Source organism: Neoarius graeffei, chromosome 26 (genome assembly GCF_027579695.1).
Source record: "Neoarius graeffei isolate fNeoGra1 chromosome 26, fNeoGra1.pri, whole genome shotgun sequence".
NCBI classification, from domain to species: domain Eukaryota; kingdom Metazoa; phylum Chordata; class Actinopteri; order Siluriformes; family Ariidae; genus Neoarius; species Neoarius graeffei.
In genome coordinates, this window is record NC_083594.1 from 8686483 (window position 1) to 8708336 (window position 21854).

General features: G+C 45.0%; 1 protein-coding gene across 1 annotated transcript in view; it reads left to right on the forward strand.

Annotated features, from left to right (window-relative positions):
• Window positions 1-21854, forward strand: part of arhgef10la (Rho guanine nucleotide exchange factor (GEF) 10-like a) — a 419992-nt gene that overhangs the window by 88725 nt on the left and 309413 nt on the right. Inside the window, exon 13 of the mRNA XM_060910368.1 lies at window positions 8110-8202. Within this exon, the coding sequence (XP_060766351.1) occupies window positions 8110-8202 (93 nt within the window). The remainder of the gene's footprint in view (window positions 1-8109; window positions 8203-21854) is intronic.

Genomic DNA, 21854 nt, shown 5'->3' on the forward strand with positions numbered 1-21854 from the left:
GACACGCTTCGGAGCGACCATGGACGCTCATGGACGTACGCTCACCAGCCAACGTGAGGCCCTCGCTCGCCACGAGGAACTGCTTCAGCAAATTGGGAAAACCCTGGCACAGCTGACATCTCTGCCTGCATCTCCTGCTCCTGATCCAGTTCCTGCTCCTGATCCAGCTCCCACTCCTGCTCCAGTGCCTCCTGCAATGCTGCCTTCTTCACCTCGCGAACCCAGCCTTCCTGCACCACAGAGGTATGACGGCAAGCACAGTGAGTGCCGAGAGTTCCTTACCCAGTGTCAACTCACCTTTGAGCTTCAGCCTACCACCTACACTACGGATCGCCGCAAGATTGCCTTTGTGATCACCTTATTAGCTGGTAAGGCGCGAGCCTGGGCTACTGCTATCTGGCAAAGACAGGGACCTGAGTGCTTTGATTTCCAGCTGTTTTCTGAAGAGATGCTTCGGGTCTTCGATCAGGCAGACATCAGTACCGACGCAGCCCGAAAGCTCATGTCCATCCAGCAAGGAGGAAGCGTCGCAGATTACGCCATCTCGTTCCGAACACTCGCAGCAGTAAGTGGATGGAACGAGACTGCCCTGGTGTCAGCCTTCCACCATGGTCTGTCTGACCCCATCAAGGACGGTCTGGCCTCTATTGGATGCCCAAGTGACCTCGAAACCCTCATCTCACATGCTATTCGTCTGGACAACAGGATGAGAGAACGCCACCAAGCCTTGAGCCCCCCCAGCCTCCCTACCTCTACCTGGAGACCGTCTACCTCCTTCAGTGACTGTCCAGAACCCATGCAAGTGGGTCGTACTCGCCTCTCCGCATCTGAGAGGGAGCGCAGAAGGAGGGACAAGTGCTGCATCTACTGTGGCAAGCCTGGTCACTTCCGAGCATCATGTCCCGAACTCTTGGGAAAAGGACCGCCCCGTCCAGCCGAGGGAGGGTTGTGACGGGGCCTACCCTCTCTCCCGGACTCCCTGGCCAAGGAATCTACATCCCGGTCTCCATCTCCTGGGGTGAGTCTGTCCACTCTTGTCAAGCTTTGATAGACTCAGGGGCGGCTGGGAACTTTATGGATATTCACTTCGCCCAAAGCATCAATATTCCGACTGCACCTCTTGAAGTCCCACTGTCTGTGTCTGCCCTCGATGGCCAAGCGTTAGGTGATGGAAGAGTCACCCAAGTTACTTCTCCAGTTTTCCTCCAGTCTCAAGGTCACAAGGAAGAAATATCCCTGCACCTGATTCCTTCACCTGAGTTCCCAGTTATTCTAGGCCTTCCTTGGCTTACTCGCCACAACCCTCGCATAGACTGGGTAACTAGCCAGGTTGTGGAATGGGGCCCTGCATGCCATGCCTCTTGTCTGCTCTCTAGCTCTCCTGTGTCTCCTGCCGAGCCCCCTGATCTCATCGAGTTATCTCAAGTTCCCACAGAGTACTGGGATCTCAAGGAGGTATTCAGCAAGAGCAGGGCCGCCGTTCTTCCTCCGCACCGGGCCTACGACTGTGCCATCGACTTGCTCCCTGGGACTACCCCTCCTCGTGGCAGACTGTTTTCACTCTCTCAGCCAGAACGCAAGGCCATGGAGGAATACCTCAAAGATGCCCTGGTCTCTGGGTTTATTCGACCCTCCACTTCACCTGCTGGAGCCGGCTTCTTCTTTGTCGGCAAGAAGGATGGGGGGCTCCGACCATGTATTGATTACAGGGGCCTGAATAAGATCACTGTGCGCAACCGATATCCCCTTCCGCTGATGTCCACAGCTTTCGACCTGCTCCAAGGCGCCACCGTCTTCACCAAGTTGGACCTACGGAACGCATACCACCTCATCCGTATCCGACAGGGAGACGAGTGGAAGACTGCCTTTAACACCCCGTCTGGGCACTACGAATACCAGGTGATGCCCTTCGGACTCACCAACGCACCAGCTGTTTTTCAGGCCCTAATCAACGACGTCTTAAGGGACATGATTAACCTATACGTTTTTGTCTACCTCGACGACATCCTTATCTTTTCCAAGACCGTGCAGGAGCACCGCCACCATGTCCGCCAGGTTCTCCAGAGGCTGCTACAGAACAATCTGTTCGCCAAGGCCCAGAAATGCGAATTTCATGTTCCCGAGGTCTCCTTTCTGGGATTTATTGTACGGACAGGCCAACTCCAAATGGACCCTGCCAAGACCCTGGCCGTCCGGGACTGGCCTACTCCCAAGTCCGTTAAGGAGGTTCAGCGGTTCTTAGGATTCGCTAACTTCTACCGCAAGTTCATCAGGAACTTCAGTTCTGTGGCAGCACCCATGTCAGACCTCACCAAAGGGACAGGTGGATCTTATGGCTGGTCTCCTCAGGCAGAAAAGGCGTTCAAAGACCTCAAGGACCGCTTCTGCACGGCACCCATTCTGGTTCTCCCGGACACCTCCCAACCATTCATCGTGGAGGTGGACGCCTCGGACAGTGGTGTCGGCGCGGTGCTCTCTCAACGTTCGGAAGGAAAGCTGCACCCCTGCGCTTACTTCTCCCACCGCCTGAGTCCTGCTGAGTCCCGGTACGATGTGGGGGATCGAGAACTGCTAGCGGTCAAACTGGCCCTTGAGGAGTGGAGGCACTGGCTGGAGGGAGCACAACATCCATTCCTGGTTTGGACTGACCACAAGAACCTGGAGTACCTCCAGCAAGCCAAGAGACTGAACCCTCGACAGGCTAGGTGGGCCCTGTTTTTCAGTCGGTTTGACTTCACCCTCTCATACCGCCCCGGCTCCAAGAACACCAAACCTGACGCACTGTCCAGACTGTTCTCTGCCACTAACAGGGAGAATGAAGTCGGGCCTATTATCCCTGTGTCCCGGATTGTGGCCCCTGTCCGCTGGGGTATTGAGGAGGCTGTCCGACGAGCCCAACGCCAGGACCCCGGTCCTGGGACGGGGCCACCAGGCCTCTTGTACGTCCCACATCAAGCCCGGGCCAAGGTTCTCCAGTGGGGTCACTCTTCCCCTCTCACCGCCCACCCGGGAGCTCGGAGGACCCTGGACTTCCTGAAAAGACGCTTCTGGTGGCCTAACATGGAGAAGGAAGTAAGGTCATTTGTCCTGTCCTGTGAGGTTTGCACCAGAACCAAGAACCCACGACAGCGTCCCCAGGGTCTCCTGCATCCTCTGACCATTCCCCGGCGTCCCTGGTCCCACGTGGCAGTCGACTTTATCACGGGTCTCCCTGAGTCACAAGGTAACACGGTCATTTTGGTCTTAGTTGACAGATTCTCCAAGGCCTGCCGCTTCATACCACTGTGCAAACTCCCCTCTGCTCTTGAAACTGCGAAACTTTTGTTTAATCATGTCTTCCGAGTCTTTGGTCTTCCACAGGACATCGTCTCAGACCGAGGGCCCCAGTTCTCCTCCCGAGTGTGGCACGGGTTCTGCAAGGTCATCGGAGCCACTGCCAGCCTCTCCTCTGGGTTTCACCCACAGTCCAATGGTCAGACGGAGAGGCTCAACCAGGACCTGGAAACCACCCTGCGAGGCCTGGCTATGGATAACCCGACATCGTGGAGCACCTGGCTGCCATGGGCGGAGTACGCCCACAACACCCTGCAGTCATCGGCCACCAAGCTGTCGCCATTCCAGTGCCAATTCGGGTTCCAGCCACCTCTGTTCCCGGACCAGGAGGAGGACGTGGGGGTGCCCTCGGTCAACCAATATGTGAGACGGTGTCGCAAGACCTGGAGCAAGGTCAGGAAGACCCTCATACAGACCTCCAGAACCAACCAGACTCAGGCCAACCGCCATAGAAGACCTGCACACGCTTTCCGCCCTGGGCAGCGTGTTTGGCTGTCCACTAAGGACCTTCCACTGCGGGTGGAGAACCGCAAGCTTGCTCCTCGCTACATTGGCCCCTTCAAGGTGGTGCGCAGGGTGAACCCTGTCTCCTACCGGCTCCAGTTGCCCCGGACTCTGAGGATCAACCCCACTTTCCATGTTTCCCTGTTACGGCCCGTACTGACATCTACGTATGCCCCTGCCCCTAGGAACCCCCCACCCCCCCGCATCTTCCAGGGGCAGACTGTGTTCACTGTGAATCGCCTGCTTGACTCCCGCCGGGTCCGCGGCGGGTTGCAATATCTGGTGGACTGGGAGGGCTATGGTCCTGAGGAGCGCTGCTGGGTTCCTGCTCGGGATGTCCTTGATAAAGAACTATGTCGGGACTTCCATTCGGCCCATCCGGATCGCCCTGGGAACGTCAGGAGACGCTCCTAGAGGGGGGGGTCCTGTTAGGACTAGGACTGTTTTGGCCTCTAGAGGCCGCTGTTATTTCCTTTTCATGTCGTGTTTATTTTGGCCTCTAGAGGCCGCCACTGTTCCTGTGTTTTGTGTTTGTGTTAATTGCCTAATTATCTTCACCTGTGTCCTTAATTAGTTTGTCTATTTATACCCCTGAGTTCAGTCCTCTTGTCACGGAGTCTTTGTGCTGTTATGTTTATCTCCAGTTTCCTTTGTACTGTGTTTTTTGATCTTCTTAGCTTTTGAATTTTTGCACTTTGCTTTTCTTTTGGATTATACTCTTTGGTTTTTTTTTGTCTTTTGTTTTGCCCTGTATATAGTGTATATAGTTTAAATAAACCTTTTGATTCTTTTTCTACTTCCGCCTCACGCCTCTGCATTTGAGTCATCCCCCTGGTGGCCTAGTGGGGGTTTGCTGGATTATCACACCAACGAACCAGGTTCGAATCCCAGCAAAACCCTAACACCATCCTTGCTTTAAAATTGTGATTTTCGGCATACACAAATAATGATGGCACAAAATCTGGACTGCTTGAGTCAAGCGAGACCGCTCCTACAAACAAAACTGCATGCAAAGCTAAGCTAACATGCTAACAATATTCATTACATTGTGTAACTATGACCCAGCTAATCAGACAAACGTTACCAAAGTATTTTGCTACATCAATAAATGAAGACTAGAAAGAATAAAAAAGAAAGATTTAATAAATAGCCTGATCTTACCTGTGATGAAGTGGGCGCTGCAAACCCGCGCATTTTTGATGGTGCTTTCATCCCAGTCTACACGTTTGATGGCTTGTAGTCATAGACATCGGCGATTTTTTTGGAATGGGTGAGATCCTGCTGGAATTCTGAACATTTTAACCCCATCACGGCTACGATTCTGACACCCGACAACACAACAACTAGGCATCGCCGAGTCTTTTTTGAGTCCAGGCTGCGCGCACAATTTCCACTTGCGTATGAATGACGTTTACTGCGAAGGGGTCTATACTTTACTGACTTAAGAAACAAAAAAACAAACAATGCAAATGAATTCCACGGGGAATCTTCTTGAATGCTGATTTTTAAGTTGTAGTTGAACGGACATCAAACGACGTGCACAATTCGCTGTCATTTCTCATCCTAATATTTAACAATTATTCCCTGAAGGTGAAGTGAATATCGGTTAATAATAACTGACGTGAAGTCGAGGTTATTATTCACTGATATTCACTGAGCGTGAGGCAGATAATCGTTTTAGTATAAATACACAGGTGATTATTTAAAAAAAATTGTATTAAAAAAATTTTCAATCTTCAAAAACAGCATGCGGCACGGTGGTGTAGTGGTTAGCGCTGTCGCCTCACAGCAAGAAGGTCCGGGTTCGAGCCCCGTGGCCGGCGAGGGCCTTTCTGTGCGGAGTTTGCATGTTCTCCCCGTGTCCGCGTGGGTTTCCTCCGGGTGCTCCGGTTTCCCCCACAGTCCAAAGACATGCAGGTTAGGTTAACTGGTGACTCTAAATTGACCGTAGGTGTGAATGTGAGTGTGAATGGTTGTCTGTGTCTATGTGTCAGCCCTGTGATGACCTGGCGACTTGTCCAGGGTGTACCCCGCCTTTCACCCGTAGTCAGCTGGGATAGGATCCGGCTTGCCTGTGACCCTGTAGAACAGGATAAAGCGGCTAGAGATAATGAGATGAGATGAGGAAAAACAGCATGCAAATGTAATAACAGCGCGTCGCAGACTTGTGTCACTTATCTACACCGAGTCACATAAAATACTTTGTTTTGAAATCGTTAAAATAAATCACAATTCCAGCTTAACTTTGAATAGATTTAGAACAAACTTCGTAGTATCTTTTTAGTGCTTTTAGGAACAGGATTTTCTTTCATCATTTGCAATTCTTCCTCACTTACGGTGATGAAGCGATCGGCCGCCGTTTTTCCGAGTCGCTCGAGGCGATTACTGAGAAATAGTCTGAATTTCTCGACCAATCAGCACGTGCGATTTTCTATAATCACCTCTATATTTATACTAATACTATTTAAAGCACTTGCAACAAGAGCTAAAGTTACAGTTATTGGCAATAAGTGAGGAAAAAAACAATTAGCAAACAGCAGTAGTTTGTTATCGGATGAAGGGAAAGTATTTCGACAGCGTGTCAAAATTGGGCTTCTGTGGTTGTTCTGTTTTGACAGCCATTATTGTTCTACTCATATGTGAATATAGACATACAATGATAAATTAAGATTAATATATACAACTTACTAGTGTCACCAGTCTGACCAGAGAGCTTCTGTTTGCCAATGATGCCGCCCTCGTAGCACAATCTGAGGAAGGCTTGCAAAGGCTGGTGGACCTTTGCTCCAAAGCATGCAAAGAATTTGGCCTTACCATCAGTCTGAAGAAGACCCAAGTATTGGTGCAGAACCCAAGATGCAACACAGAACTGAGTATCACCATAGACAGCACTGTCCTTGATGTGGTCAGCGAATTTACTTACCTGGGCTCTACCATCTCCGATAATCTGTCCCTCGACCGAGAAATAGCCAGACGCATTGGAAAGGCTTCAACAACATTGGCCCGCCTCTCAAAACGAGTCTGGGAGAACCGCCTGCTCACAACCAGCACAAAAGTGAAGGTATACAACGCCAGTATCCTTCTATATGGATCTGAGAGCTGGCCTATGTATGCAGAGCAAGAAAACAGGTTCAACTCGTTCCACATGTGGTGCTTGCAGCGAATTCTCGGAGTGACATGGAGGGATAAGATGCCCAACCAAGAGGTTCTGGAGAGAACAAAGAGCAAGACACTCCATTTAATCCTTGTACATCATCGCCTCCGTTGGCTAGGACATGTTCGCTGTATGGAAGATGGTAGGATACCCAAAGATCTCTTGCATGGCGAGCTGTTGACTGGTGCTAGGGGCAAAGGCAGACTCCTACTAAGGTTAAAAAACGTCTACAAGCGCGACTTGAAAGAGTTTCAAGTCGCAGAAGATCGGGGCAAATGGAGAAAGGCTTTAAGTCTGGGAAAAAAGGTTTGCGAACAGCATCGTCTTGAGCGTTGGCAGCAAAGAAGAGATTCTCGCAGGCTGAGAACCGTTTTTTTTTCATACACTGCACACAATATTTTAATATTTTAACTTTTCGGTGGTGCTATGCTATTGTCTGTCAAGACATACGGCAGCCATCGTCATATACTGTACAACTTGATAGTGTCTCCAGTCTGCAAAGTGTAAGTGACAAATCTACAAAGTACAAATGGAGTCACGTCTCCAACGCAGTGATTCAGAAGTCCAAGCCCAAACTGAAGGCCGTAACGTGGGTGCAAGGTTGCTTTACCAAACATTCACAAAAGCAAAAATAGCAAAAAGTAAACTTTAACATTCCCTTATTTTTTCCTGCTGAACAGCCAAAATGTCTCAGGTCCGTGTGGAGATGACTCTGCTGTTTTTGTGAAATCCGAACCGCTCATATTTCTCTCTGTTTGTTTTGTCTGTAACTTGTGCAAACTTAATAAAACCCAGGAAGAAAAAAAAAACCACGCTTTCCAAGCTGGAGCAAGATGTGAAAGAGGATGCTGCCTTTCACACGAGTTAAAGAACACATCTTGCATATTTTAATGCGTTTCTATCTACACGTGTAAAATACAGGGTGGATTTAATGCAGAATGATTAATGTGTCACTTGTGTGACTTCCTAAATGCTGAAATTACTAACCGAAGGGCAGGTATTAAATTTGTGGTAGGCCATTTTACGCTATTTGAACACAAAATAGAGCCATTGTTTTATTACAGTTTCTCAAAGAAAGTCTCTCACAACCTCTCTATAAATTGTGTGTGTGTGTGCAGAAAAAGCAGTCATCTAGTGTTGACCGGATCACTCTATACGGTCTGATGGTGAAGCCTATTCAGCGTTTTCCTCAGTTCATCCTCCTGTTACAGGTCAGTGGGTATAAAATTAAATATATTTTCTCTCATCATAATCGTTGTCATCCTCATCATCGTAATACTTAGGACCTATATAAGAGAATAGTTGAGATCTGATGGCAGATTTTTAAATTAAATATTACATTTTTCACGGCGGGGCGGCACGGTGGTGTAGTGGTTAGCGCTGTCGCCTCACAGCAAGAAGGTCCGGGATCGAGCCCCGGGGCCGGCGAGGGCCTTTCTGTGTGGGGTTTGCATGTTCTCCCCGTGTCCGCGTGGGTTTCCTCCGGGTGCTCCGGTTTCCCCCACAGTCCAAAGACATGCAGGTTAGGTTAACTGGTGACTCTAAATTGACCGTAGGTGTGAATGTGAGTGTGAATGGTTGTCTGTGTCTATGTGTCAGCCCTGTGATGACCTGGCGACTTGTCCAGGGTGTACCCCGCCTTTCGCCCGTAGTCAGCTGGGAGAGGCTCCAGCTTGCCTGCGACCCTGTAGAAGGATAAAGCGGCTAGAGATAATGAGATGAGATGAGATTTTTCACGGCATGGTGGTGTAGTGGTTAGCACGGTCGCCTCACAGCAAGGAGGTTCTGGGTTCGAGCCCAGTGGCCGATGAAGGCCTTTCTGTGTGGAGTTTGCATGTTGTCAGCGTGGGTTTGCTCCAGTTTTCCCTACAGTCCAAAGACATGCAGTTAGGTTAACGTGGGGCGGCCTTGGGCTGAAGTGCCCTTGAGCAAGGTACCAAACCCCTGATTGCTCCCCGGGCGCTGTAGTATCTCTGCCCACTGCTCTGTGTGTGTGTGTGTGTTCACTGCTTCAGATGGGTTAAATGCAGAGGTTGAATCTCACTGTGCTTGAAGTGTGCATGTGACAAATAAAAGTTTCTAACAAATGATCTTAACTTAGGAATTAATTTTTTTCATCTCAAGTAACAAAACCATAAAGTGGGTCTGTGTTACTAAGCAACTGATGATGCGTGACAGAAATGACACCAATGCATTATTTAATTGATAGCAAGATAAGTAGCATTTTAAAATAGAAGAAGGAATAAGTAAGTGACTTGCTGGAAAAAAGTTATACACCTTTTATTTCGCACATTTTCATAATCAACATCAGTGTTGTCATAATACGCTCACTAATACTATTGTACTTGTAACAGTTACTGATCGATTGTGATTTGTCTGTACTAAAGCAGGTCGAATTGATAAAGTACGAGTGATCTAGAAATATAAGTCCTCTGCCGCTAAGGGGATTCTGACTCACGGATCAGGGAGCGACAATCACTGACACAGACGAGCAGTTCGGAGATGTTTCTCAGTTTATTGAAGGACAGACTATATATATATATATATATATATATATATATATATATATATATATATATATATATACACATTCAAGAGTGTGGTGTAGCGATATGATTGGAAAATGTAATTTCAGGAAGCTGAGTTGGCTGAGTGTGATAGTGTAGGTGATGGAGAATTACTGAGCAGGATAGCCTTAGGAAAAACAGAGAGCAGATGTGTGAGCAAAGATAAGTTTCAAGGATTTAACTGAAACTAGACAAAAGTTGCAAGAAGAAAAAAAAAAAAAACAACAACCTACATGCCTCTGTCAGTTTCCTATCAATGATATCGTTCTGTTGTCAATAGAACAAATATAACTATATAACTGTCATTTCTATAGTTACAGTTATCTCATCTCATCTCATTATCTCTAGCCGCTTTATCCTGTTCTACAGGGTCGCAGGCAAGCTGGAGCCTATCCCAGCTGACTACGGGTGAAAGGCGGGGTACACCCTGGACAAGTCGCCAGGTCATCACAGGGCTCATAGACACAGACAACCATTCACACTCACATTCACACCTACGGTCAATTTAGAGTCACCAGTTAACCTAACCTGCATGTCTTTGGACTGTGGGGGAAACCGGAGCACCCGGAGGAAACCCACGCGGACACGGGGAGAACATGCAAACTCCGCACAGAAAGGCCCTCGTCGGCCACAGGGCTCGAACCCGGACCTTCTTGCTGTGAGGCGACAGCGCTAACCACTACACCACCGTGCCGCCCTCATCATGTTTTTATTTTATTTTATTTTTTTAGCTCATCTGGGGTGGCACGGTGGTGTAGTAGTTAGCACTGTTGCCTCACAGCAAGAAGGTCCTGGGTTCGAGCCCCGTGGCTGGCGAGGGCCTTTCTGTGTGGAGTTTGCATGTTCTCCCCGTGTCCACGTGGGTTTCCTCCGGGTGCTCCGGTTTCCCCCACAGTCCAAAGACATGCAGGTTAGGTTAACTGGTGACTCTAAATTGAGCGTAGGTGTGAATGTGAGTGTGAATGGTTGTCTGTGTCTATGTGTCAGCCCTGTGATGACCTGGCGACTTGTCCAGGGTGTACCCCGCCTTTCGCCCGTAGTCAGCTGGGATAGGCTCCAGCTCGCCTGCGACCCTGTAGAACAGGATAAGCAGCTACAGATAATGGATGGATGGATGGATAGCTCATCTGGCTGCAGGTCAGGCCGGATGAGCTTATGCGATCATCTGTCCATCGTCCATCTACAGTTTACAAAAATCGCTTCTCTTCCTACAGGATTGATCGGATTTCAGTCAAACACACATACAATGTTCCGCATCTTGGCAACATAAAAAGTTGCCAAGATGGTAGTGCCACTTGTCATATTTACAATTTTGTGGATGTTTGAAAATTTTGGCTGACTCCTCACATTAAACACTACTCTTTGTAAACTGCGAGGACGTTTTCACTGAAACTCACCCAGAAGACTCTAAAGAGATATAACAACAAGAGTTGTTCACCAGGTGGTGCCATCTGTCATGGATGAGGCTACAGAGGGGTCGTATGCAATTTCACAAAAATCGCTACTCCTCCCACAGGATTGATCAGATTTTAATCAAACTCATAAGGAATGTTCCCCAGGTGGGTGTGTGCATAAAAGTTGTCAAGGCAGTGGCGCCACCTGTCATATTTAACATCTTATGGCCGTTTGAAATTTTTGGGTGACTAGTCACACCAAACATGACTGTTCGTAAACTGCTGGGATGTTTTCAGTGAAACTCACCCAGAAGACTCTAAAGACATATTCCAACAAGAGTTGTTCACCAGATGGTGCCATCTGTCATGGATGAGGCTACAGAGGGGTCTTATGCAATTTCACAAAAATCGCTACTCCTCCAACAGGATTGATCGGATTTCAAACTCAAACACAATAACAGTGGCCGGTATGAGCTACATCCTTGTTGAGGCTATTTTTTTTTTTTTTGATATGGATATACTTTAGATAACATCATAAACAAATACAGAATAACATGAGTTCAAGATTTCACAGTTAGGATGTTTCTGTATTCTGTTATATTGCCCAAGTAAAGATATTAAGGCAAGTCAGGTCAGTTTATTTGTATCACGCTTTTAACCACAGACATTATCGCAAAGCAGCTTTACAGAAAATTAAAGACTTTAAACATATGAACTAATTTTATCCCAAATAAATGTATTTATCCCTGATGAGCAAGCCTCTGGCAACCATGACAAGGAAAAGCTCCCTCAAGGTGGTGATATACGGGGCAACTTTTTGGGCAATGTTGCTCGGCAACTATGCTTCGACACTTTCCCATTGCGACTGTACAACATAATTTCTATTTGAATGATTTTTGTCGTTTTGGGCAACTTTTTAAGATCCAGAGTGCTAGCAGCGACCCACATGACCACCTGAGAGCTTCTGAAATTTTCAACAAAGAAGGCGGCGTCTCCGGCAGTGGAGCGAAGAAAAAGAGAGACAACCGTTCAAAAGTTTGGGGTCACCCAGACAATTTTGTGTTTTCCATGAAAAGTCACACTTTTATTTACCACCATAAGTTGTAAAATGAATAGAAAATATAGTCGAGACATTTTTCTGGCCATTTTGAGCATTTAATCGACCCCACAAATGTGATGCTCCAGAAACTCAATCTGCTCAAAGGAAGGTCAGTTTTATAGCTTCTCTAAAGAGCTAAACTGTTTTCAGCTGTGCTAACATGATTGTACAAGGGTTTTCTAATCATCCATTAGCCTTCTGAGGCAATGAGCAAACACATTGTACCATTAGAACACTGGAGTGATAGTTGCTGGAAATGGGCCTCTATACACCTATGGAGATATTGCACCTAAACCCAGACATTTGCAGCTAGAATAGTCATTTACCACATTAGCAATGTATAGAGTGGATTTCTGATTAGTTTAAAGTGATCTTCATTGAAAAGAACAGTGCTTTTCTTTCAAAAATAAGGACATTTCAAAGTGACCCCAAACTTTTGAACGGTAGTGTATGCTGGTAAGTTGTTCGGTGTAAACCCAAAGTAGTGAATTGACCTCATCAAATGTTTAGAAAACCAACAGACATCTCTTTTTATGTGCTCAGGTTGTAATTAAGACGTCGTTTTTTTTCAGCTAAGTGTAAACTTCCGTTAGCTAACGACCGCTCCAGAGAGATTGAATGGGATTTAGCTAACTAGTAGTGGTTTTTGCTAACATAGTTAGCTGAAAGTTATCGCTAGCTATGTAGGGATAATGTTAGCTCTCTTGTGTCAAGTTAAAAGCGATTGGCAGCTTGTGATTTTTTTTTGTGTGTGTGTATGTGAGTTGTAATAAACGATTACTAATAGCTGCAAATGTTTCAGTGTCCATCTTTGTGGTGTCTGTCTCCCTGGTAATAGATTTGCTCTTATCTGATTGGTTGTTGCCAGTTGTCTGTTGCCCTAATTAGTTGCCTTGTGTCTCATCTGGTTGCCCGTTGCTGGCAACATCACCCAAAAAAGTTGCCCTGTGTATCATCACCTTCAGACGACCTGAGGAAGAAACCTCGAGAGGAACCAGACTCAAAAGGGAACCCATCCTCATCTGGGTGATAATAGATAGCACGATTATAAATAACTTGCTTCTATAAAAAAGTCACGAAGTACTGTACAACTGTGTAACCAGGAAATTCATCATCATGAAGTCTGTTTTGCCGAAGTTATAAACTGTTCATTGATGGAGACTTGAGTGCAAAACTGTTCATGACAATCGCAGTCCTAAAGTTATTATGTCAATTGTCATCCTAAACCATCGTAGCAAATCTGTAAGTGTCTAAGGGCGTATTCACACCTACGTTGTTTGGTCCGGACCAAACGACCAAACGAACCAAATTTCCCTTGGTCCGGACCTTTTGGGTTGGTCTGAATACAAACCACCGAACTCTGGTCCGGACCAAACAAGCGGACCGAGACCGAGCTGCAAGGTCGGACTCGGTCCGGACCAAAGGAACTCTGGTGCGGACCTTTTGGAGTAGTGAAAGCAGACCGGACCTACCGTAATCTGACAGTTTTGCTTTTTTGTACCTCGGGAGCTTCCGTCGTTTGTCGAGCATTATGGGAAACAGAGTCTTGACACTCCACCGCAAAGTGCAAACACTGTTTCGGTTGTCAAGGGAACCTTACAACAGTCGTTCAGTCATTCAGACCAGTGGTAGGCTCGACTACAGAGTACAAAAAAATGAGTAGGGGGCAAACGTGGGCCGAGGAAGAAACGCGTACCCTTGTGGATATCTGGGCAGATGTCCACATATCTGAGCTTTTGGAGAGAACACACAAAAATGCCGACTTGTTTGCTGTATTCAGTGAGAAAATGAAGGAGAAGGGGTTCACGCGCTCCCCAGAACAATGTCGGCTAAAAGTGAAGAAACTCCGTCAGACCTACATTAAAATCAGGGACATTCTTTCAAAAAGTGGCGGTACTAGCGACGCAAAAAAGAAATTCATCTATTACGATGGATAAGACGAATATCCCGACACATACCTCCTCCGTCTTGCGTGAAGAGCCAGAACTGTCACAACATGATGTGCGCTCATCAGCGCTATCCTCCGTAGCCACCTTGCCCTTTGAAGTCGTCGTTGATAAATTACTTGTACAACAGCATAGTAATCGCACAATTGTGAAAACAGTAAAAACTGGAAAAAACATATAGCTTTGATGACATTAAAAAGAATAACAGCACGGAAAGCCTCCATGACTACTTTTGAACTTAACGCTTTGTGCGCGTGTCGTCTCTGACCAATAGCTGAACGACCTCAGGGCGCGCGGCTTTGTTGACAGATTTTGGTCCGCTTACTAAAATGTACAGTGTGAAAGCGAACCGCACCAAAATGAAAAAATAAAAAAAACATTTGGTTCGGACCAAAGCAAGTGAACTATCGAACTATCCTGGTCTGAATACACCCTAAGTATATCTTTCGACTGTCTGTATGGGCCCATTCTCCACAGGAGCAATGTGATGAGACTCCAGCCAGAAGTAGGGCATCAGGAAGGATCAGGCAGGTCAGAAGAGCAGGAGAGGCCAGCATCACTGGCGTCTCAGGATTGGCATGTAACTCAACATATTACTTAAACTAGGAACTTGGCTTGCCAGTTGATTATATATAACCCTAAGCCACAATTTACTCAAACTGTGTGTGTGTGTGTGTGTGCAAACCTACAGAACAAACTGATTTGCAAGCTTGTTTTCTGCAAGCTGATTACGAGCTAAATAACACATCCACTTTGCAAATTTGTCTTAATGAAAATGTAGTTTGGGGGCAGTTGTTCCTAATAGTCTAAAATACAGATTGGATTTCTGACCAGATGAATTAATTTAACGCCTGCAGTGTGATTTACCATGACTGAAGGGCAGGTATTGAATTTGTGGAAGTGCCTTTTTCACCACTTGAAGACAAACTAAAGCCATTGTTTTATTATACGATCGCGGTAAAGTTAGTTTCATACGAGATATTTGTAGCTTTGGTGGATTTAAAGAGCCTGTGAAAAGATGAATATTATGAACTGAACACCCTGCTGTTGACATGTTTATTTTGTGTGCTGAAAGTATTTTGAGCAGATTTCCAACGCAAATTGGCATATTTAATCTGCTTTAAGGCCCTGCGACGGAGTAGCCCGTCACGAGGTGCGGCACGCACGCACACAGCTGAAATGAACCCGTTTTCATTCTCGCAATAACTGTTCATCCTGTTTAAATTGTACTGGTCAGTTAGTCACTTTAGGTCGCCGAGGGTGCACGCTTGCCTTCCTAAACAACCACTTCACTTGCCATAAAATCATCTTTGGGTTTTACTCACCACTTCACTTTATAATTTATCTGCCGTCCGTACCGCATTTATTTAAACAGTGTAAACGTCATCGTCGTGCTTAAAAAGCCTCATTGGCGGGGGGCGCTCATGGGTGACATAAGTATAATTTTTATTTTGTTGATTTCTTACCGGCTTTATTGATCAGAGAATGATATCGGGACCTGAATTATTTTTTTCTTTATTTTTTCATATTTTGTTTATTAGAATTAGGCATGCCTGGATTAAATTATTATGGATTACGCTGGTTATAGGAGGAGCCTGGGGTCTATAAAAGAGCTAGCTTACTTCCAAGCTAGAGAGTAGTTGGTGGAGAGTTACACAGGAGGTAACATTTCTAGAGAGACTTTACCAGTAAAAGAAGTACTCTGTGTAAATAGTTTTTTTTTCCTTTTTTCTCCCTTCTTTATGGACTTTTGCATTTTTCTTGTGTATATTTGTAAATTTTTTTTCCCACTTATTTCCTGTTGCATTTGGGAAACGAGCACAATAAACACCACCAAAACTAGAATTACGACTACGCCATTGTTTTTGGAAAGGAGAAATCGAACCTCACGACAGGTCCGGTTCAACAATACCTATAACTACGACTATAATAATAACAACTATAAATAAATCAGTCCCTTGCAGTTTATGTGGTTGGTGGTTAAAACATCTGACCAATCAGGTAACTGTTTTTATTTTTTTCACAGTCCGGTTTCCATCAAATCCTGTGCTCTGATTGGCTGGCGAGCAGGTCTGTATCCTACGATACGGACCCCAGTTACGGACCCCGGTTATGGACCTCTGGTGACTTGCTCGTTCACAACAACAAACATAGTAGCATTTTTTGTCAACATTTAACTTTTTTTTTATCAGATTTATTTATAAGATTATCAAAAAATCTTATAAATTTTTGCCAGCATTTCTCAGGAGAATAGCATTAATTTTACAGCATGGATAGCGATAACGACAATCTTCACAGCGAAAGCGAGTTTTACTACCCTGAGGAAGAAGAAATAAAAGAAAACATTTCAGGAGAAAGCTAAAAACCTGTAACTGTTGCTAACGCCGAGCAAAAACATGGCTGAATCCTGAATGACTCAATTTTGTATAAATAGGGGACTACATAGGCGGCAAAATGTAGTTTTTTTCCTGACATGGAAGTGCACTTGTATACCGAGGAGGAAGCCATTTGCATTACAGCCGTGAATGAGGATTCAAAATGGCAGCTCGGCTCGGTTTTCCCTTTCGGGCTCTCTCGTTTTCTGTTAGAATTTGGTAAAGAAAAAAATAAATATATTATTTACCAGCTTAAGGTCGGTCCATATGGTGAAATACCGTGACCTCGGCCTTGAATACTGACCTCTGCCCAGAGGGCCTCGCTCAGTACTTTCAAGACCTCGGTCACGGTATTTCATGATACAGACCTCCCAGCTGGTAAATAACACACACACACACACACACACACATACATACACATATATATATATATATATATATATATATATATATATATATATATATATGGGTGGCACGGTGGTGTAGTGGTTAGCGCTGTCGCCTCACAGCAAGAAGGTCCTGGGTTCGAGCCCCGTGGCCGGCGAGGGCCTTTCTGTGCAGAGTTTGCATGTTCTCCCCGTGTCCGCGTGGGTTTCCTCTGGGTGCTCCGGTTTCCCCCACAGTCCAAAGACATGCAGGTTAGGTTAACTGGTGACTCTAAATTGACCGTAGGTGTGAATGTGAGTGTGAATGGTTGTCTGTGTCTATGTGTCAGCCCTGTGATGACCTGGCGACTTGTCCAGGGTGTACCCCGCCTTTCGCCCGTAGTCAGCTGGGATAGGCTCCAGCTTGCCTGCGACCCTGTAGAACAGGATAAAGCGGCTAGAGATAATGAGATGATATATATATGTGTAACGTTGTCTGAGCATGTGCTATTTGTCTGAGCCTGGGCATCTTTGTACATCCTTGTTGCATCATGAAGTCACAGAATACGGATTCACAGAAAATAAAAATAAAAAATACAAAGCACAGATCTTTTATTCACGGATATGTGATTTTCCATGAAATATCAAGAGTAAATTAATAAACTAAACATATAAATGCAGGTAAGATATTTTAGATTAGATTAGATTAGATTAGATTAGATTAGATTAGATTAGATTAGATAAAACTGTATTGATCCCTTTGGGAGGGTTCCCTTAGGGAAATTAAGATTCCAGCAGCATCATTACAGATAAACAGAGAAAAGAAATAGAGAAAAACTTCTAGATAAATTAAAATAAATTAAGTATTTACATATACAAATATAAAAGGATAAGCTATGTGGAAGAGAGGAAAGGGGGAGTGGGGTTAGGGTAAGTGTGTGTGGGGGGGAAGCAGGAAAGATATTGCACTTTATATTGCACATTGTCCGGTATTGCTTATTCTTATTTAATCATGAACTTTGGCAATCTAAACATTTCATCGTTTTAGACTTCTTAATTTTTTATCCGTGATACATCATCCGTATGAATTCGGTAACCAATCTGTAAAACGTCCGTGAACAATCCGTAAATTATTAGCATTTGTGATGCATCTGTATTAAAATCCGTAACCACTTTGTATTTTGTATCCTTGCATGCGTTTGTTTCCCTGAGTGGCAGCACCAAGCGATATTATAGTCGAGATTATAGTTGTGAGGTTTCTGCTCCAGACTGGAATTAAATTCAGGCAGAGCTATAGTCAGAGTTTTCGGTGTTGTAGGACCGGGCCCTTTGACTTGATACAAATATGCCCATGTGGCAGCTATGTAATATGAATTTCAGAGTAGATTATATACATTTTACACATATTACAACTTCAAAAATCAGAAAAAGCCCACAAGAGACCAACTGCAAGCAACTTCACTAGCTAGAGTGAAAGCACTGGTAAGTAACTTCAAGATGGTTATAAGGTAACGATCAGAAACCGTCAGCAATCGATTCGTCGGTGTAAAATGAACCTGAGTCAGAGTCTTTCTCAGCTCTGTATTCTTCTCTCGGGCTCTCCATCTCTCTCTGCTTTGTTTTATCTCTCAGGAATTCATCCAAACCACATGAATCAACAATGAATAAGCAATCTCACAGTGTCCTCACCAGAGACATGTCTCTCTTTCTCCCTCTGCATATACAGTGTGTGTGTGTGTATATATATATATATATATATATATATATATATATATATATATATATATATATTCATATTCGCACAGCACACATACCAAATGTCACAGAGAAAAGTGGATCGACATCAGAAATATCATGGTGACCTTACTCAACACTGAGGCCTCTGATGATGGTGAAATGTCAGTCTTGCTGTGTTTTCTGTCAGCACCAGACTGCTTTCGGCTTTTTTTTCTTTTCTTTTCTGTCCTCTCAGGAGCTGGGATCCGAGCCTGTGTGTGTGTGTGTGTGTTCTCGAGCCAAGGAACTTCATTTCATACCTCAGTAGGCATCGATTAGCCATGAATATATGAAAGATAACTTATGAAAGTGGATAAGGAAAATTCTTCCCTCCAGCACGGGTGTGTTTAATCACACATTAACCGCAACCAAATACAAACGGCTTTGATTTTGAAAAGGCCTGGAATTAGCAAAAAAAAAAAAAAAAAAAAGGTGCTTCTCGAATGTTGTTGTTTAATTATTTAAAAAAAATTTAAATAATGTGTCCGGCGTCGTCCACATTTCACGAAAAATCACTTCTTTTCTCTCAGTTCTTCACTGATTTTTATTCTTTTTGGCAGGAAGGTCGGTCTGCCTGGGGTGCATATACGTAGCTTCTACCCAAATTTGCATAATTGCAATTATAATGAAGATATGGAGTAATTAATCAATTCCTAACGAGCAGTTTCCACACATCACTTATTCTCCTTCAATTCTTCACCGATTTTGATTCTTTCTCTCGTGAAGGTAGGGTGCATACCATATAACTTCTACCCAGATTTGCTTAATTACAATTATTAATGAAGTAACAGACTAATTAAGCCTTAATGTCTTGCAGTTCAACAAAAATCGCTTCTTCTCGGTCACTTCCTCGCCGTTTTGGATTCTTTCTGGCAAATAGGTCGGTATTCCTAGGGTGGATATCGCTTCTATATATAGCTTGTATATATGGTAGCTTGCAACATTTATTGCACAAGGAAGGTGGTCCACTTTAGATCGTTCCTTCTGGACTGGATGGGGTCGGAGTGAGCTACGCCGTCATTGACGGTCTCATTTTTACATTGTCACACCATATGTTCAAAAGTACACAGACAACTGAACATTACACCCATATTTTGCTCGATGATGTTTTTGTATTCTCTTGCATTAACACTTCTGTTCACTGGGAACCAAACCTGTTCCAGCTTGACAGAGTCCCTGTGCAGAAAGCAAGGTCTGTAAAGACGTAGCTTGCCAAAGCTGGAAATGAAGTCCATGCTTTTGGGATGAATTGGAATGCCGAATGTGTGCCAGGCCTCTTTGCCCAATGTCAGTGCCTGACCTCATTACTGCTCTTGTGGTTGAATGGGTAAATCCTCACAGACATGCTCCACAATCTAGTGGAAAGCTTTCCCAGAAGACTGGAAGGGAGGCTGTTATAACAACAGCGTGATGACCAAGTCCATATTCATGTCCATGAGTCTGGAATGGGATGTTCAACAAGCACATATGGATGAGGGGTAATACATAATCCATTGATATGACAATCAAGTTGGGTGATTTAAACGCTGATTGGAAAATGTGGTGTCTGTAGCTTTAAGATTGACAAAAATAAAATGTTTCCTGTAATATTTTGCTGATCTTTTTGTTTTGTGTGAATTTTAAGAGCCTGCTGTTTGACTTCAGAGCAGAGCAATAACAAAACGTCTGAGCTTGCCAAACAGATTAAGCCATAAATGTCGTAAACGTAAATGAATCAACCAGGAGTTGATCAGGGCTACTTTACGATACAACAAGTTTATAATGAGCTTAGCTACAGGTAATAACTGGTTGCGTTTGGTTATAGTCCCGACTTCAGTTTTGCAAGCATTGCTTAACCTTGTTTGTGGTAACAAAACAAAACAAAACCCTAAATGCTAATAGTACAGCCAATTAAAGATGTAATGATGCATCATGTACGTGACGTGCATTACATTCAGTATGTCTGGCCACGCCTACTTCTTTTCCTCTGTTAGAGCCACAAGTGTAGCTACTTGTCAGGGGGTAATGATGGGACGATGGCGTATTACACACACACCCCATCTCAAGCCTAATATGGATGTCATGGTCAGGTGTCCACATACTTTTGGTGATATAGTGTACCATAAATTAAACAACAGCAACAAAAACAAAATGTTCCAAACATTCTGAACTCTTATAGACAATTTATTGCTAAATGAATGTTGATTTTTTTGACTCTCATCACACACACACACACGCACGCACGCACACACACACACACACACACACACACAGTGAGACGATCACAGCTCCAGTGGAACAGCTTTTTGATAATGAGTCCCACTGGGTGCACAATATGTTGCTCTCTTCACACCAAGCACCCGAGTTGCTCCCACAGGATTTCCGTCCATATGTTCTGCAAATGTTAAACAAATGACCTAAAGGTCAGGCAAACGAGGTTACCAATCAGTGTGTGTTCCCTCAACTGGTATTGTGTGAATATCCTGAAAAAAATCCCAATGTTTTACAGGAAGCCTTTCAGAACTCAGGAATGGCTGGGTGCATGCTTACTATCCAAGGAATGAAATGGATGTGACAAACTAAATGACGCTCATTTTTAATGTTACATTTTTGGAAGGGCGGCACGGTGGTGTAGTGGTTAGCGCTGTCGCCTCACAGCAAGAAGGTCCGGGTTCGAGCCCGGTGGCCGGCGAGGGCCTTTCTGTGTGGAGTTTGCATGTTCTCCCCGTGTCCGCGTGGGTTTCCTCCGGGTGCTCCGGTTTCCCCCACAGTCCAAAGACATGCAGGTTAGGTTAACTGGTGACTCTAAATTGAGCGTAGGTGTGAATGTGAGTGTGAATGGTTGTCTGTGTCTATGTGTCAGCCCTGTGATGACCTGGCGACTTGTCCAGGGTGTACCCCGCCTTTCGCCCGTAGTCAGCTGGGATAGGCTCCAGCTTGCCTGCGACCCTGTAGAACAGGATAAAGCGGCTAGAGATAATGAGATGAGACATTTTTGTAAATCCTCATCTCATATATATATATATATATATATATATATATATATACACACACACACACACACACACACACAAGTCGCCAGGTCATCACAGGGCTGACGCATAGACACAGACAACCATTCACACTCACATTCACACCTACGCTCAATTTAGAGTCACCAATTAACCTAACCTGCATGTCTTTGGACTGTGGGGGAAACCGGAGCACCCGGAGGAAACCCACGCGGACACGGGGAGAACATGCAAACTCTGCACAGAAAGGCCCTCGCCGGCCCCGGGGCTCGAACCTGGACCTTCTTGCTGTGAGGCGACAGCGCAAACCACTACACCACCGTGCCACCCCTCATATTTAAGTTATTCCAC